This window comes from Antedon bifida, chromosome 4 (genome assembly GCF_963402885.1).
Source record: "Antedon bifida chromosome 4, ecAntBifi1.1, whole genome shotgun sequence".
Classification (NCBI taxonomy): Eukaryota; Metazoa; Echinodermata; class Crinoidea; order Comatulida; family Antedonidae; genus Antedon; species Antedon bifida.
This window is the reverse complement of record NC_136229.1, coordinates 30,233,849-30,250,411: the sequence shown is the minus strand read 5'-3', so window position 1 is coordinate 30,250,411 and position 16,563 is coordinate 30,233,849. Positions and strand designations below refer to the sequence as shown.

General features: G+C 32.3%; 1 protein-coding gene across 1 annotated transcript; it reads left to right on the top strand.

Moving 5' to 3' along the window:
• The first annotated feature begins 2,112 nt into the window (after positions 1 to 2,112).
• On the top strand, positions 2,113 to 16,283 carry LOC144840261 (ubiquitin carboxyl-terminal hydrolase 40-like). Its single transcript, XM_078696018.1, has 27 exons — positions 2,113 to 2,479; positions 2,683 to 2,750; positions 3,131 to 3,244; positions 3,563 to 3,688; positions 3,951 to 3,989; positions 4,088 to 4,234; positions 4,809 to 4,952; positions 5,526 to 5,651; positions 6,228 to 6,377; positions 6,800 to 6,868; positions 7,097 to 7,317; positions 7,646 to 7,794; positions 8,271 to 8,524; positions 8,870 to 9,031; positions 9,644 to 9,942; positions 10,213 to 10,348; positions 10,617 to 10,734; positions 11,397 to 11,485; positions 11,797 to 11,886; positions 12,213 to 12,314; positions 12,597 to 12,774; positions 12,909 to 13,143; positions 13,632 to 13,697; positions 14,050 to 14,266; positions 14,628 to 14,738; positions 15,026 to 15,126; positions 15,482 to 16,283. Exons 1-27 carry the CDS (start codon positions 2,254 to 2,256, stop codon positions 15,594 to 15,596), a joined length of 3,852 nt encoding a protein of 1,283 aa, XP_078552144.1. The 5' UTR covers positions 2,113 to 2,253; the 3' UTR covers positions 15,597 to 16,283.
• The last annotated feature ends 280 nt before the right edge of the window (positions 16,284 to 16,563 follow it).

The window sequence follows — 16,563 nt, the reverse complement described above, 5'->3', positions numbered from 1 at the left end:
ATTACTTTATTATTTAATTGTCTAATAGATGTTTTTTGTACAGTTTTCTAAATATATGAACATTTGTGGAGTTTTAAGTTCAACGGAGAGTTTATTCCATATTAAAATTCCTTTATTTGATAAACACATTTGTTTTAACGTAGTTTTCCTTAAATTGGTATAAAAATGTTCATGCTGTCTGGTATTATTGTTATGGATATCTTTATTTTGTTTAAAATACCGTTGGATTATAGGAGGAAGTTGTTGTCTATGGGTTTTGTACATTATTATGTTAGTTTAGTTTTTTAGATTGTAATGGTTCATCATACAGCAAAGGCTTTTTGAAATATCATGTAAATTGGTAAATATGAAAATATACAGAGTGAAAACAGTCTCATACCGCGAAGGTAGTATTACAAGTGTTTGAACGACAGTGTGTTATTATGTTATTAACACTAATTAATGAATTAAATTATTATTAAATTTCAATATCTTGTATTAATAAAATATGTTTGTTTAAAAAACGGGGAAATTTCGGTATAGGTACAATTATGATGATATTCAGTACCGTATGTGTAGGCCTAGTTGCCTCCTGGGTAAATATTATCCAGAATAACTATGGCATCAGTACCGGAGTGATACGTGATACCGTGGAGTAAAACAACAAATGGTTAAAAATATTTAGTTAAGGCGAATAGTTTTTAATAACAACTGAAAGGTATAGAAATTGTCTGGATGGAGATCCACTTTAAAACCTTCGACGTTTCAATTCTTTTATTAGTTATCAGTTAGCAAAGATGCAGCAGAATAAAAGGGGATGTCCCTTGGACAAACAATAGGCCTAAAGTCATAATAATATTATACAATGGTTTGAAGTAAATAGACAGATGTCAGTAAATCAACAAAGCCAAGGCTTTGAAATGAGCCATAAATATTAATCGATACTGTACGCTAACATGCAAACCAAAATTACAAGGGATGTCCCTATTATTTCTTAATGATTTATATATAACTTTTACAATACAATTTTGTTTTGTTTCGCAATCATATGCTTTCCGTCTTAATCTTATTCACATGAAATTGAATAGCCCTACAAAAGAAAACTATAATATATATTTTTATTTTTGTACTTACATATTTTTGTTGCAACGTGAACTTGTCCAGGGGCAAAAAATAAATGCACTTGCAATTCAATCGGACATTTGTATTCATTGCTGCATGTATCCGATATATTGTAATCAATGATAATGTACCTAAGCATGAAAGGTTAGCTTTCTCACGTTTACGTCTTTAGAATAGAAACCGGACGGTGGTCTCGCATGCCACCCGATGAACGTCTTTGTAAATGCGGCAAAGTACAGACCGAGCTTCACGCATTATATGAATGCCCATTTACTGCACACATACGCCAAACTTGTAATATACATTGCCATAGCCTTGTGTTTTTATTTTCTATTGAACCTTTATTACTGTCAAAATTTGTTTTAAAAGTTCTTAAAGATGTATTGTCCCTTGAAACACAAAAAATGAAGGTCAACATATTCTAAATTTAAATTGGCCATATCAAAGTAATATTAAAGTTATTCACTTTAAGTCGAAAATTTGAGCCAAAAACTACAAGTTTACGTAATTAACAGGTAAATTAATTTGATTACATTTCGTCTGGAAAATCGTCGCGAACGAAAGTAAACAAAGATTTCAAACCAGTATGTATTATGCATGATGCTATATTAGTATTGTTTACAACTCGTCATGGTTGAAAAGGTGTTCTCACACAGATTGCGAGGAAGTTTTATGATTATGCATACAGAGTAGCCAAACAAGCGCGTTGCATTATGAGATAAGTTTTGATCAAAAACTTTGACTGGAAGTCAAAGTTATTTTTTGAACAAAAAAACGTCTGTATTTCAGTTAAATGATTTTTTTTTCGACTAATTTTTGGTGAAAGTTAATAACTATTATGATACTTCAAAATGACCCACTTTTTTTCGAAATATTTATTTTTTTCTTTTTTTGGAATTGGTCAAAGGAGGAGGAGCGAGGAGCGCCGCGGCATTCGGAAACGGACGCGGCGCGCCGCCACCGTTTCCGAATTTCTTGATTTCTATAAGATGAGTGAGGGCGCAAATACAAACATGGCGACTTCCATTAATGTAAAGTATTATTTTTATAAAACAGCTAAATCAGACGGAAATCAACTTTTACAAAGGTGACCAGCTCTTTATTTTAAGCATATGACTAATTAAAGTTATGAAATAATAGTTATACCCTAAGATGTTTGGGATTGATAGATTGTTTGAAGAGGAAGACGATTCTTCACAAAATGGACCGTCAACATCATCGAGCAACAAGAAGAAGGCTCAACAGCATCACGGCGGCAGTGACTGTGGACCTCCATCTGCTAGGCCTACGACTGGGCTGTGTGGTATCAAGAATCAGGGAGCAACGTGCTACCTTAACGCATTGATACAAACATTGCTTTACACGCCTGAATTCAGAGGTAAATTTATCTGTAAAACAAAACAATTCACTTCTCCGTGTTTTCTCTGATCTTCAATCAACAGTACAGTAGGCCTAGGCTAGTACTAGACTAGGGCTAGGCCTAGTAGGCCTACAGTAGTAGTAGGCCTAGATAAATAAAGGCCTAGGCCCTAGTTGTAAGTAATAACTGTAACATGCCTATATTTTATAACCTATTTACAGAGGCACTGTTCAGACTTGATGCCCAGCAGCTAGGATGTTTAGAAGATCGAGAAAAACCAGGTTCAAAGGTATGTACTCAGAATGTCTGCTTTTCCTAGATTTCCAAGGGAAAAAAAGTTGGGTTTGCAAATCTTGTTATTTTGTGTTTGATATTTCAAACTTAACAAAAAACACATCTTGTTCTGCATTTAATCTAGTCATGCACCCTCTAGAAAATGGATATACTTTAGGCTCACTGATTTGTGTATATTGCATTGTGTTCTAATTCGTAATTGACTTCAAAAGAAACATCAAAAGACTACAGAAAATCTATTAAATTAACCAATTGACTTCTCTAAATTACAGCTCATGGTATCTAGCAACTTTAAAATGTCTAATCTAGTTTAAGATTATTTCATAAACTAAAATGTAATTCTATAATTTTCATTTGGTAAATTTAATATTGCAGGTTCGGGTAATACCAATCCAGCTTCAGAACTTATTCAGCCGCCTTTTACTACTGGATCAAGCCTCCGTCAGTACCACACAATTAACTGATAGCTTTGGATGGACAGGCTCTGAGGTAATGCTAAGATTACTAAAAGCAATAGAACCTAGGCCTTGTCTTTTAAATTCTATCACTCACCTAACACACTCCTAAACTGCCCTTGAGGAGTTCGACACTTTTTGGTAAACTTCTACACACCAAAATACAAACAGCACACCTACAGCATCCATGAATGTATTGAGGAGTGCAATTTGTAGCACACCTATAATTGTCAAAAGACAAAGCCTGTGAACCCATATTAAGTTGGTTCCCAATTTGTTTTATGGGAAAATGTCCCCAAGGAGGTGGTCATATTTATTATTTATTAACTTTAATTATATTTCTTATTAATAGGAATTTCAGCAACATGATGTACAGGAGTTAAATCGGATCCTTTTTAGTGCTATAGAAGCTTCACTTGTCGGAACCTCGGGAGAACAATTGATTCAGAATCTTTACAAAGGATCCATTGTAAACAAGGTATGTATTAATGTTAAGGCTACCAATCATATCACAAAAAATATACTGCTGCTATAATACAGTGAAGTAGGCACATTATCAACCCCTGAGAACACTTTACATTACACGCCTACATACACAGCAGTTGTCCGATTTGATAATAAACTTCTGTTAGACGTTTATATGAAGCATCTAATATCATTTTGAGAGTGAAGTCAATGAAATAAACTTCTTAAGTATTAATAAGATTAAAATTACTTATATTTTGTATCCTTGCATACAGATTACTTGTGAAGAATGTGGAAGAATTAGTGAACGAATGGTAAGTTAATAGTGCTGATGAAAAACTATGATAATTTTACATTTTTTTTGTCTCATGTCAATTATGGTCAATTTTAATCATATTTTTCACTTTGGTAGGAAGACTTCTTTGATTTGACAGCAGCAGTCGCAAATTACAGTGGGTTAGAAGACTTCTTGACGAGTTGCTACCTAGAAACTGAAAGGTTTGAAGGGCGAAACAAATACAGATGTGAAGAGTGCAATAAGCTAGTTAATGCTACAAAGGTACCAATATATGTGTGGCTATTTTCATTCAAGTTAACATTTATTTCTTTCAAAACAAAATAACAATAAAAAAAGAACATTTCTTTTAATTTACAAATATTTTATGAAATTAAAACAGACTGGAAAAGAAAGAAGTGTCATTATCACAAGTGTAGCTAAACATGTGGAACCGTAATCCATAACAGGTTCAAGGCTCACTCGCTCCATGTTTCTGATGGTCTGAATTTCTGAAGTCTTCTCGGATAAGACCTATAAACCGTAGGTCCAGTCTACACAAAATGCTTGTGTGTACAACCTAGTACATCCTTCGAGACATGTAGGGGGTGTACTAGCTCACACAGCCACTGTTATGGACAGACGAGAGCGCTACAATTGGCAGCACTGACATCAACTTGGCCCGGTTGTAGAGAGCCTAATCTGAATTTCCTCAGTTTCCAGTTAAACTTGAGGATGATAATAAATACCTTTTTCTTTAAATGCTTGTCCCAGCTTATTACTGTGAGTCATGTGTCTTTTGGCTGGGGTATCTGAGTGCACATTATGTTTCTTATGATACGTTTGTTTATTCTTGCAGGGTGCCAAGCTACGGTCATTACCACAAATTCTATCTATTTCCCTTCTAAGGTTTAGCTTCGATTATGAGAAAATGCAACGTTATAAGGAGACCAGCAAGTATAACTTTCCCCTACAACTTGATCTCAGCTTGTTCTGTGAAAAGGTAAATCAATATAATTTTATGATCATTCGGGAAACCACCTCACGACATCAATTTTATTTTTGGCAGTAATTAAACTCGTCAGTAAGTCACTCGTTGTAATGTGCAAAGTGCAAGAAAATTACGTGATTTTTATAATTTCGGGTTAAGTTGTTCTATGGAAAATCAACTTTAATACTTTAATTAACAATAAGAAATCATGATGAAACGTTTTTTCTTATTAGAAATAATAAAGCCCCCTCCATTGAAAAGGTGGTTCCTTTGGGACAGGACAACTTGTGGGGTTTCTGTATTTCTAATTGTAGAGTTGTTAGCCCATTATGGTGATGAATGAAGTGGCTGATATGGATCATCACTGGAGTGCACCCTCTAAAGACGCGGATGCACTGGACCTGGACTTCAGATTTTAAGTTCTTTATACGAGAAAACTTGTTCTACCAGCACACCGAGGGAGTGTCTGGAACCTGTGCTGTTATTATAGCTGTGGTTTGGCTCAGCCACTAAACATTACCTCCATTGAATACAACTATTTAATTTAGTTTCATGAAAACCTTTTATCTATCTATATTTTAATAGGAAGAGTCAGAAGAAACTACACTTTATGAATTGTATTCTGTTGTCATCCATCGTGGTAGTTGCTATGGAGGTCATTACCATGCCTACATCAAAGATGTTGACGGGTTGGGTCATTGGAATTCACCAGTGAGTACAAGAAGGAGTTTATCAAATTAGTTTGGTTGTCTCTTAATCCTCAGATTTATTTGCTTTTGTTGTTTATTTATTTTTTATCTCCCTCTGCACAGCTTCCTAATATCAAACACCTGAACCTAACCCTTTCAATATCCCGGCCAGTGTTACACATAAAAAACTAATACATCAAGCCAGACTTAAACGAGGGATACATCGTATCAAACACATGGCATTATTCCACCCTGTAACACTGCCCTGTAACACCCTAGGCTAAAGCACAATGATGTCATATCTCTACCATATCTGAGCCTATCGCTACCATATTTGGGCACATTACCCTTTTTTGTCACATTCACTTTGATGGTGTAGACAGAGCTTAACATGCTAGAAGCATGTTGCCTTGTTCTTTATTGTTTTGCATCTACAATCTCTTGATTCATGAATAATTCATGAGGCAAAAACAAATTGTGAAGTAAACATTTGCCAACCAATTTTAGTCACCGAAATCATTCCCTGTAGTGACCTTGAACCATGTGCTGTAGAAATATTAAATATTATCAATTTGATTTCAAATGTTTTTACTATTAGATTGAAGAGTATTCTGTTATACCACCAAAGTCCACTACAGAGAAAGAGAATGATAAAATGATATTTGGATCACCAATGGAGTGTTTATCTATGATTCTTGCCGAACAAGGTGGGCCTGGCTTCAGTATGGCTGTGGATAAACTGTGTCAGGTATGGCATCAATGTAATTACTTTCTGAGATTAGCAGACAAGATATAAATTATAAAGTTTTTGTTCAAGCTCATCCCCTCAGCTCAAGTACAACCATTTTGGTATTTAAATGAATTGTGGTGGTGCAGCACATACAATACCTACCCTTCCCGATTCCCTCTCTCTCTCACCTATAAGGTACATATTAACCCCTCTTTCTGATGAAAAGGGGCCAGGGATAATGATATTAAAATTATCATTGAATTGTAAATAATTATAATTTTTAAATTGTTTTTGCTATTATGTATTTATATTGTTTTGCCCGGTTTTGTGGATTTTTGTCCTTGATGGCATCGGTAGCGAATAAAATTGAAAATTTCAATAGATTACAACAATATAACTAGGATATAAAATGTTAAGTTATAAAAAGTTTTTGTTTGAAGGCACTGATTCAGACGACTGGTGTTTCATGGAACAAGCAATTCAAGAAGCAACATGGAACACTCACCAAGGTCAGCCAAACACAATTTTTAATCACTTTTAACATCTTTTCTTGCCATTTTATTTGTTGTGGAGTGGTCCTTGACCACATATCTATCAATATTTTCATTTTGGGAAAGATCTTGTAATTACTTATTGAGTAATCCTGCTAACAAACAAACGAACAGACACACGTGATCGACTACATATGTACCTCCTTGGCTGAGTTAAATAATTAATTATTTATCATTGATTTTCAGTTTCTGAAGAAGTACAATGATCTGTTTACACTGGATTCAAGTAGCAATATCGTGTCATTACAAAAGAATCATACACAGTCACAGGACACAAATGATGTACAGTCACATGATGTTAAGTCACATAATGTACAATCACATGATCATAGTGATTTAAGCAATACCAAACGGAGCAATAAAAAAGATCTCAACTCTGTGAAAGAAAAAGGAGCCTTGAACAAACAGTAAGTGAATGCGGAAAATAACTTTCAGAGTCGGAGTATATTATAAACGGCGTTGATAATTTAGAGTTTGTTGCATAGTGGTTTCTATGAGTGTACTGGTACTGGTATTGGTTTAGGTAACCGTCTACATCTGGTAGCCATTGACATAAAGTTGTCATTTAGATTAATGCTACTTTTAAGTGTACACAATATTTTTTTTTAACCAAACTAAATTAAGGTTAAAAAGCCTAACTAAAAAATATTCTTTGCAGTGTTAGTACTCAAATGCCATGAAATCATCTAAAATTATAATTATTTAAGTTGTTCATATTAATACATTATTTTGTAGGCCAAACTTAAAAAGTAAAAATTGGTTTGACTTCAATGACTCGTATGTGAGGCCAATAAATGAAAAGGAAATAAATAACCAATTTTCTGGACGTGAGAGTGCATACATGTTATTCTACAGAAGGAAATCGCTACAGAGGCCTAAAGAAGGTAACACATTTCATAAACATTTGTTTGAATGGCAAAGAAACACTAGTAAAATTAGGTTTTTCGTACACCATGGGATTACTAAAAAAGAAATTCAAGTTGACAAGGTATCTACATTTCAGTGGGAACGTTAATGTTGTCAAATTTATATAGCGCTTTGAACAATTAATGTGCAGATTGCACAACATATATCGGCTGTACAACAACACATGATGTACAGCAAACCTTACTTTACTAATGTTTCATCAATTATACAGCATTTTATATGTATGTATATTGAAAATCAAATTTGTATTGTTTATATACAGTTCTGATTCAAAGTTTTTTAACAACCTGCATAGGATACACTATTCATTCTAAGCATGACTGATTTGTATGTGGATCTAACTGTAATTAGTTGTTCTCAACAATTTTATGCCAAAAAACACCAAGCAAAATAGCTAACTAATATAAGACTGTTGTTATTTTACTTTTTCTAGCTTTTGGTAATCCTGACTATGGTCTTCCAATGTCTATCATTCAGCAAATAGCCAAGTTGAACTCTGAACTTTCAATCCAGCGGATAGAACATGATGTTGAGCTTAATACAATAGCAGTGTCTATACATCAGAGCCAGCACTACGAATACAGGTTTGGAAGACTGAACTTGAAGAATGATGTTAACAGTTATACAACCACACTGAATATAGACAGAAGGAAAGAGGTTACTGATCTTATAATCGCAGTACAAGAGGTAGTGTATCTTGGATGTACTGTACAGTTGACTCTCTCAATACCAAACTCGCAGAAAACCAGAAAAATGCTTTAAAAACAAAACTTTCGTTGAGGTCCAAAAGGTCCCAAATTCTTTCTTACTATTAAAAACATATTAAGAATACCGGACTTTACAGAAACCCATTTTAAGTTGGGCTAAGAGTTTCCAGTATTGGGAGAATTGATTTGTGATATGCGTAAGATTAAAGATTAAGATTAAATAATACAACATTCTCTGCCTTTAATCTTACAAACATTCATTACTTGTTATAATATTTCACACTTCTTGTACCTTTACATTTTTTGTTCGTTTATTTTTTACTAGGTATTAGGTGAAGCCTTTCTTGAAGGTAGTCATTTGAGTATTGTAAAGGAACTTCCAGCTGGGCTGCATCTATATGACATGATAAGCCGGAACCCTTCTTGCACTGTCAGTGATGCAGAAATTGTTGAAGGCTCACAACTTTTCCTATGGGATGGAAATGCTGTACGTATAACAACAATCGTCTATATCCAAATATAAGGGTTTTATTTTAAAACATTCTTGTATTGCAACTTTGTTAATAAAATATTTATACTTTAAAAATGTAAATTTTTTTACATTATTAATAGTTAACAAAACGTTTATACAGTCCTAGTTTATTAAAAACTTCAAAGGGGCATTTAAATTAACATTTTTACAAAATTCAGAAATCAAAATCTTTAAAAACATTGCTGGTTACTTATAACCAAACGTCAAATTATTTTGACCTTTTTAAAGATTATAATTTGGGCAAGTGTGAAAGTTGTCCTGGCTTTCGTACAGTACATTATATACCTATGTATAGTGTTGCATTATGGTTTATTGCACAACATGTTTGTGAATGTCTGTATTCATTTTATTCCAGTTTACATTCTACATTCATTTTAGTTTCTTCATAACTTGCTTGTTGTGTTCATCAACATCAAAAAATCTTATTATTAAAGAAGTTCATTCCTCTAGCCTTTTCATGGTAGTTGATTGAATTATGCAGATATTATTAGAGAAAAATACCTTAAAATATGGATCTTTTTCTTTCGTTTACCAATCACAAGAACTCACAGGTTATTGGTTTTACAGGTAGATGGACATGAAATGAAGACAGGTGAGAATGCTGAATCAATCCTATTAAACATCACCTTTGTGGATGCAAATGGCAAAAAGCAGCAAATCACACATGCTTTTCCTAAACATTCCAAGTTCAGAGAAGTGCGATTAATAATCAGCCGGCTAACTGAAGTACAACCAGACTTTTTGCTGATTACTAGAATAATCTCCAAACCTGTTGCCATGTCTGCTTCTGATGATACACTGTCGTTATTGGAGCTAAAGCTACTGAACTGTGACACTATTTCAGCTGAGGCTAAATCCAGAGTAGGGTAAGATAAATCCATTGTACCAACAACCTTATTGCTACACATTTCTGAAATTATGTAGCAAAAAGTGACAATACAAAATTTTAAAGTGAAATTTTTCCCTGCACTGTGTGCATTGTGTGCTGTGGACCTATAAATTATCTAAATTATATCTCCATGGTACAACAATGAGTTCAGGCTAAGAAGTTAAAAAACTGTTGAGTTCTCATGGCTACTTGTGGAAGCCTCTGATTTTAAATCTATAATTTAAAAACCAACATTTTTATTTTTTAGAAAACCAGTTATTGTAGAATCTACATTGAAAACGAATGAGAAACTTGTCAAAGTTCATATTGAGAATCGATGTACTGAAAATAAAGAGCAAGAAGATGATTGGCCAGTAATAGAAGTTGAAACAGAATCTAGTCAAGTTAGTTTAAGCCTTGTGATGTGCCCATATATGGACATGATGATGTCATATCACTACCATATTTAGGCATACCACTACCATGTTTGGGCACATCATACCTTTTTTGTAAAAAATACGAAATTTACAAGTCCACATCCTTTTCTATTAAAGCACGATTTTTGTTTTACGTTTAAAAGTGACGTTAATATCATAATGTACTGAGCATGATAATTTAATTTGTATTTAATATTAGTTTAATACATTTTTTAATAACATTTTCAATTCACAGACAATAGAAAAACTTAAGTCTGTAATATTAAAGAAAATTGGCTTAACTGGCAACAAAAAGCCTGAGGGAGGTGGACGACTCCGTAGATGTAGTGAAACAGCTGGATGTCAACCACCCTGTAAGTTCAACATTCTCTATTAATTTTTACTTTTGACCAAGTACACGTAAAGAATACAAATTTGTATGTATTGTATTTGAACTTGCCAAATACCTAAAATTTCAACCATGTACTGTAATGTGTGTTTGACTGGAATAATAATAAATGAAATGTGCTCATGTAGGTATACTTGCCCAAAGTTATTCCTATGTTTTTAGTATTCCTTTATGAGCCCAACCAGCTGATGTTTGTCCATGACTACAGCCTCTTGTTAAATCAAATGTCAAATGTGTATTTGAATGTGTCATGTATGATTAGCATGGCATATTTGGCTAATTTTAATGAGAGTGAGTAGCCGAGTAGTTAAGACAGTGGAACCATAATTATGTAGCCATAACATCAGCACGGGTTCAAGGCTCACTCGCTCCATGGTTCTGGTGGTAGTAGAGTATATAAACCGTAGGTCCAGTGTACACATCATGTGCACTTTAAAGAACCCAGTACTTCTCTTGAGATGAGAGGGGGTTACGCCGGTGTACTAGTGCACACACACAGCCACTGTTCATAACTGGGCTCATTGTGCAATTGGGACTGGTTTACCACCTGTTGGTCCCATCCTTCACTAATAAAGATCTTAGTGAGATGTTGAATAAATAAAAAAAAAAAATGATTTTTTGTTTTAGTATTTGAACAGCAGAGTGTTGGTGCTGCTGAGATAAAGCACAATTCTTGCCTTACATTAGAACCTGGTGCTCCACCAAAACACAATCAGGTATTCACCAAACACTTACCTCTGCCAAATGTTTTAGGTCAATAACCTATTTAATAAATATTTACTATCCACTGTCCACAAATAATTCTAAAAAAGAATGTTAATATTATAAACATTTGTCAAAAAGCTGAAAACTGTGTTGCTTGTCCCACATAGAATCTGTATCTATCATAAGCTCCGTGTTTTGTGTAAATGATCATAAGAAATAACGTAGATTTCATTTTTTTTTTTTTCGTTTACTGTTACCGCTTGGTCTTAATTGTGAAAGAGTAAAACTCTTAGAGACTCTAATTCTCTATTTGTCATTCTAGATAACAGTAACTTTCAGCCTGGGTAACCAACCTGCAAAATCAGGTGGTAGGAAGGAGATAATAGTTAATAAAACAATTACAGTTGAAAAGGTAATTTTTATGTTTTTAATGATACACCCGGGCCTTGGTGTTCTTTTTATTAAGTAATCAAAGTAAAATAATAATTACAGCAACATAAAAAAAAATAAAATTTAAGGCAATGCTGATAAAATAAAAAGTTGATTTCCAAACGCAAACATTCTCAAAATGTTTACAGAAAGCTAAACATGCATTAGATCGCATTAATTATCACCATTAGATATCATTTTTTCGTTAGACCAATCAAATTGCACAAATACATTCAGGTGTGTTATAATATGTACAATTAAAAACATTCTCATCAGAAATGTTTCATCTCTTTTCTTTTTTATATTCAGTGTTTAAATACATTGTTGACAAATCTTGATCTGAAGGGTCAACTGTATCACTTGCAGAAAACAAATTGGCTTGGAGAGACAGCAGATGTTATGGATGATTTGGTAAAACATTATTTTCCTAAAGTTTTGACAAATCCTGCAGATTATCTACTGTAATGCAAAGACTAAACAATCATAACTGCTTTTGATGCCCACTGAACTAGTATTAATAATAATATTTTAATAATTTTCTAATAATGTTTTGGTTATGTGTATTAAGCCTTTTTTCCAGTTGAGTTGCGTTGAATTTTCAAATTTCGCGTCAATTTGTTTTGGCTTTGTACTTTCATTGGGCTCCATATTAATACTAATAATTGCTTATATTGTTGTTATTCTGCTATTAAGGATGCCTCTCTCGATCAAGAAAATGTAAAAGATGGAGATCATCTTCTAGTGCAGGCGGGTAAAGTACCTCCAAGAGGCTTTCTATGCTTACCTGTTTGGATGTACCCACCACCATACATTCCAGATACTGAAACTGAAGAACCTAGTCTACTGAATTGGATTTCAACTGTTATGAAAGGTACAGTATTTTTCTGAAAGTGTTTTAAAGAGTAGAAAAAAAAATGTTGTTGTAAGTAACACTAATTCCACAGATGATTTTTATCCCTAGAACAATGCTTCATTCAAATGAAAATCACTATTTTTAATTGATAGGACTCTTCAACAACACAGACGAAGATGAAGCAATGTCTGAAATGGACCAAACAAATGTTTTTCTTGATAACGTTGAGATATCACAAGATTTGACCGTAGACACCTTAAAGACATCGATCTTGAAGCAGATCAATTCTCTTGACATGGAAGTGCCTTCTACACACCACATACGATTACGTCAGGTGGAGAACTCAATGCTGACCAAAGTTTTCAGAAGTAATGAGCAAACACTCAGGTAATTTACCAATTGAGTACTGTACACTTCCATAAGAATTTGAAGACTTTTATTTTTATTTTGTTTTTTAGCCAGTTTTTATTGCATATTTTAACTAATTAGTGAAACCAGTATAAAGTAATGTTTATAGTATTTTGATGTTCTTATATGTTGTATTTAAAATTTTGCATCCCTGTTCATGTGTGTTTTTAATATATTGATTGTTTTAAGTAATATAAATATTGTATATAGTAGTAATTTTATTAATATACATTTTAAAATGCACGCAATGCATGTTGGGATTTATAGCTTAAATTATTAGAATCAACTTATTTTTAAACGTTGAAAGACGAAAAAAGTTATCGCAATAGGACCATGTAGTATTTATTTTTACAATTAATGTAGTTTATGACCTTAAATTAGAGCTAAAAAACATTGGGAATGGGACTTTTTTACTTTAACACATAACTGTTTTTGTCAATAATGAACTTTTCTTTATATTTTAATAGACGACAAAAAATCAACTCGGCGACAAAACTTGCTGTGCAAGTTTTACAAGAAGAAGAAAATCTAAAGTAAATATATTAAAATAATTTATATCTTGTTTAATCACTTTCTCTATCATTGTTTTGTTATTATAAGTTGTCCATGTTTCTATTCAATATTTAGATTTTACTGTATTTATTTTGAATATGTGTTTAAGTAAATTGAGAAAGAGAAAGTTTTCATTGGTTGTTACTATTTCATGTTTGCCTTCTAATCCTAAGGTCAAGGTTCAATCCTGATCAGTCCTAATCAAATGTGTTTATTATATGCACATGCTGTAATTAGCAAGTTTACTTTGATGTGCATTTGTAAAAGATCTAAAAGTTTTTACCTTCATACACTTACGATACTTATTTTATATTTTTTCCTTCCATTATAAAGGCAAAACACTATAGTACTAGTTATCCAAAGGCGTAACGTTATATCTAAAAGTTACAACAGAAGTGAGGAATTAATTTGGGACACAACACGGTCACAGACCCCAGAGTCATTAAAGCAAGCTGTTAGTGACAGACTCAAGATTCCTGTAGACAGATTAATGATTGCTAAACACCATTTAGACAAATTCACATGGACAGTAATTCCAAGTAGTTCACAAGTGAGTTTTAATTTATTTTGTTAAAAAATCAAAAATTGTATTAATCAATTGGTCAATAACAGAGTAGATATTATTATATTCAAACTTTATTTGACTATGACATAAATACTATGTATGTACACAAAATAGAAAATAATATATATATAATAATAAAAATAATTCAAACCAACATTTGAACATCTGATTAAGAGAATTTATTTGAGGGTTTTTAATAATTAGTTTGCCGTTGTCTATGTAACGAGTGAATACGAAATTTAAAGTGTTAAGTTGAAATGTGTTCTTTCAATTTTTCTGCCTTACCATGTTGGGAATATTTTTTTAATGTGGCCTGACATACAGTTTCTATGTTTTTCTTTCACAGTGGCAGAAAACTAGTGGTCAGAAAGGAAAGAAAAAGGGTGGACAGAACCAAAAACTGAACCTGAAACAGGCCCCTTACCAACTCAAAGATGGTGATGTGATTGGTGTAAAGGTAAGAATTTAGTTGGCAATTTTAAGCAAGATTACTTAATCACAGGTATTACCTTGATTGAATGCCTAGTAGATACAAGGCAATCTAACAACAGGAGCTATGATAGATCAAAGGTTTTATGTGTGGCTGCAACACACTCAGTTCCACGCCCTAAACACTGAAATCGGAGAATGATGTACTTAGTACTGTAACCACAATTAGGATGAATTTGTTGCAGCCATACCTGACATCAAAGGACTGTTAAAGATGAATAATTTGGATTTATTTGTTTTTTCTTTGTTTTAAAGGACATTCAGGATGATACGGAGAACAAAGATGATTTCTGTACTCAAGAAGATGATATTGGGAAAGAGAAATTAAGACAAATTGCTGAAGCAAAACGAAAAATGTAAGTGATTTGCAATATGTGGTAATTCATTTTTGTTGGAAGGATTCTTATTTAATTTGTTATTTGTTGGCATTATTGTAGTCTATAACTTTTGTATTGATAAAATTGTACAGTATGTTGTAGTCAGGATTCAGGATCGTTACAAATAACCATAGCCAGCCTGATGATTTGGTCACCTCGTCTAAAATTGTTCTATCTAGCATGCGACTGCAACACATACACAGTATAATAATAGAATTTGTATAGAGTTATAGAGCCCTTTTACAATATTTCTTTCCATTATTCAATGAATTTTATTCTTCGATTTATAATTCTTATACCTGTAAATAATCTAAATAGTAAACTTATTTTATAGGCGACAAGAAACAAAAGACAGGAATGTTGAAGATCCACCTTGGGAAAAAAAGAAACACAAAAAGGAACGAAGAAAAGAAGTCGCATTAGTTATCAAAGTGGACGACTTTAAATGATAATTTAGTCCACCTATCTTTCATAACATTTTTAAGCTTTTTTTTTTAACATTTTTACAAAATAGTCATTTTAAATAGATATTATATTTGATTATTCAAGATTAATACTTAATTATGTAGAGAGAAATTATAATTGTGTTGTATTCAAAGTATTATTATGAAATATTATTTTTTCTTCATATTATACAAATAATGAATGTTTTATATTCATACAATGGTACAAATAATGAATGTTTTATATTCATACAATGGTACAAATAATGGATGTTTTATATTCATACAATGGTACAAATAATGAATGTTTTATATTCAGACAATGGTACAAATAATGAATGTTTTATATATTATTGGATTTTTTTTAGAAATATAGACTAGAATTAAGTATTCTATACACTACATAATGATACCAAGAAAATGTAATTCTGTTTTCAAATTCTAAAGTTATTATCACAAATGTTACCCCCTACCCCATTATTGTTAAGGATTACAAATAACCAATGATGACAAAAAAGTCTTTATAATACATATCATATTCGTTTTTTTTAAATTTTAACTTTAATTTTCTTATTCATTGTATCCATGTGTTTAAAAAAATACCAGTTTGCATAAGATCTGTTGTATATTTTGTGTATAAAATTTAAAGTTATAGGTTAATTTTAGAAAAAATGGCATTTTTAATTGAAGGTCAATGACCTTTTGACATTTAATGACGTTAAACAATTTCTGATTGAAAAAAAAATTTAGATTACAATTATTCATTCTATACACTACATAATGATACCAAGAAAATTTAATTCTGTTCATAAAATCCAAAGTTATTAGCAAAATATTACCCCTTACCCCATAATTTTTTGTTGCCTATTTTTTATAGGCGGTAATTATAATCAGCAAAAATTATTATTAAGCTGTACAATTGGCATTGCTATCATGGATTTCTGTAAAGTAGACATAATAAGCTTTCCAAAAA

What these genes read in the sequence shown, in the direction of transcription:
- LOC144840261 (XM_078696018.1), top strand. Translation starts at nt 2,254, where the DNA reads ATGTTTGGGATTGATAGATTGTTTGAAGAGGAAGACGATTCTTCACAA. An exon ending in TTGGATGGACAGGCTCTGAG is followed by an intron (nt 3,245 to 3,562) that starts GTAATGCTAAGA and finishes TCTTATTAATAG; the next exon opens with GAATTTCAGCAACATGATGT. An exon ending in TTGAAACAGAATCTAGTCAA is followed by an intron (nt 10,349 to 10,616) that starts GTTAGTTTAAGC and finishes TTCAATTCACAG; the next exon opens with ACAATAGAAAAACTTAAGTC.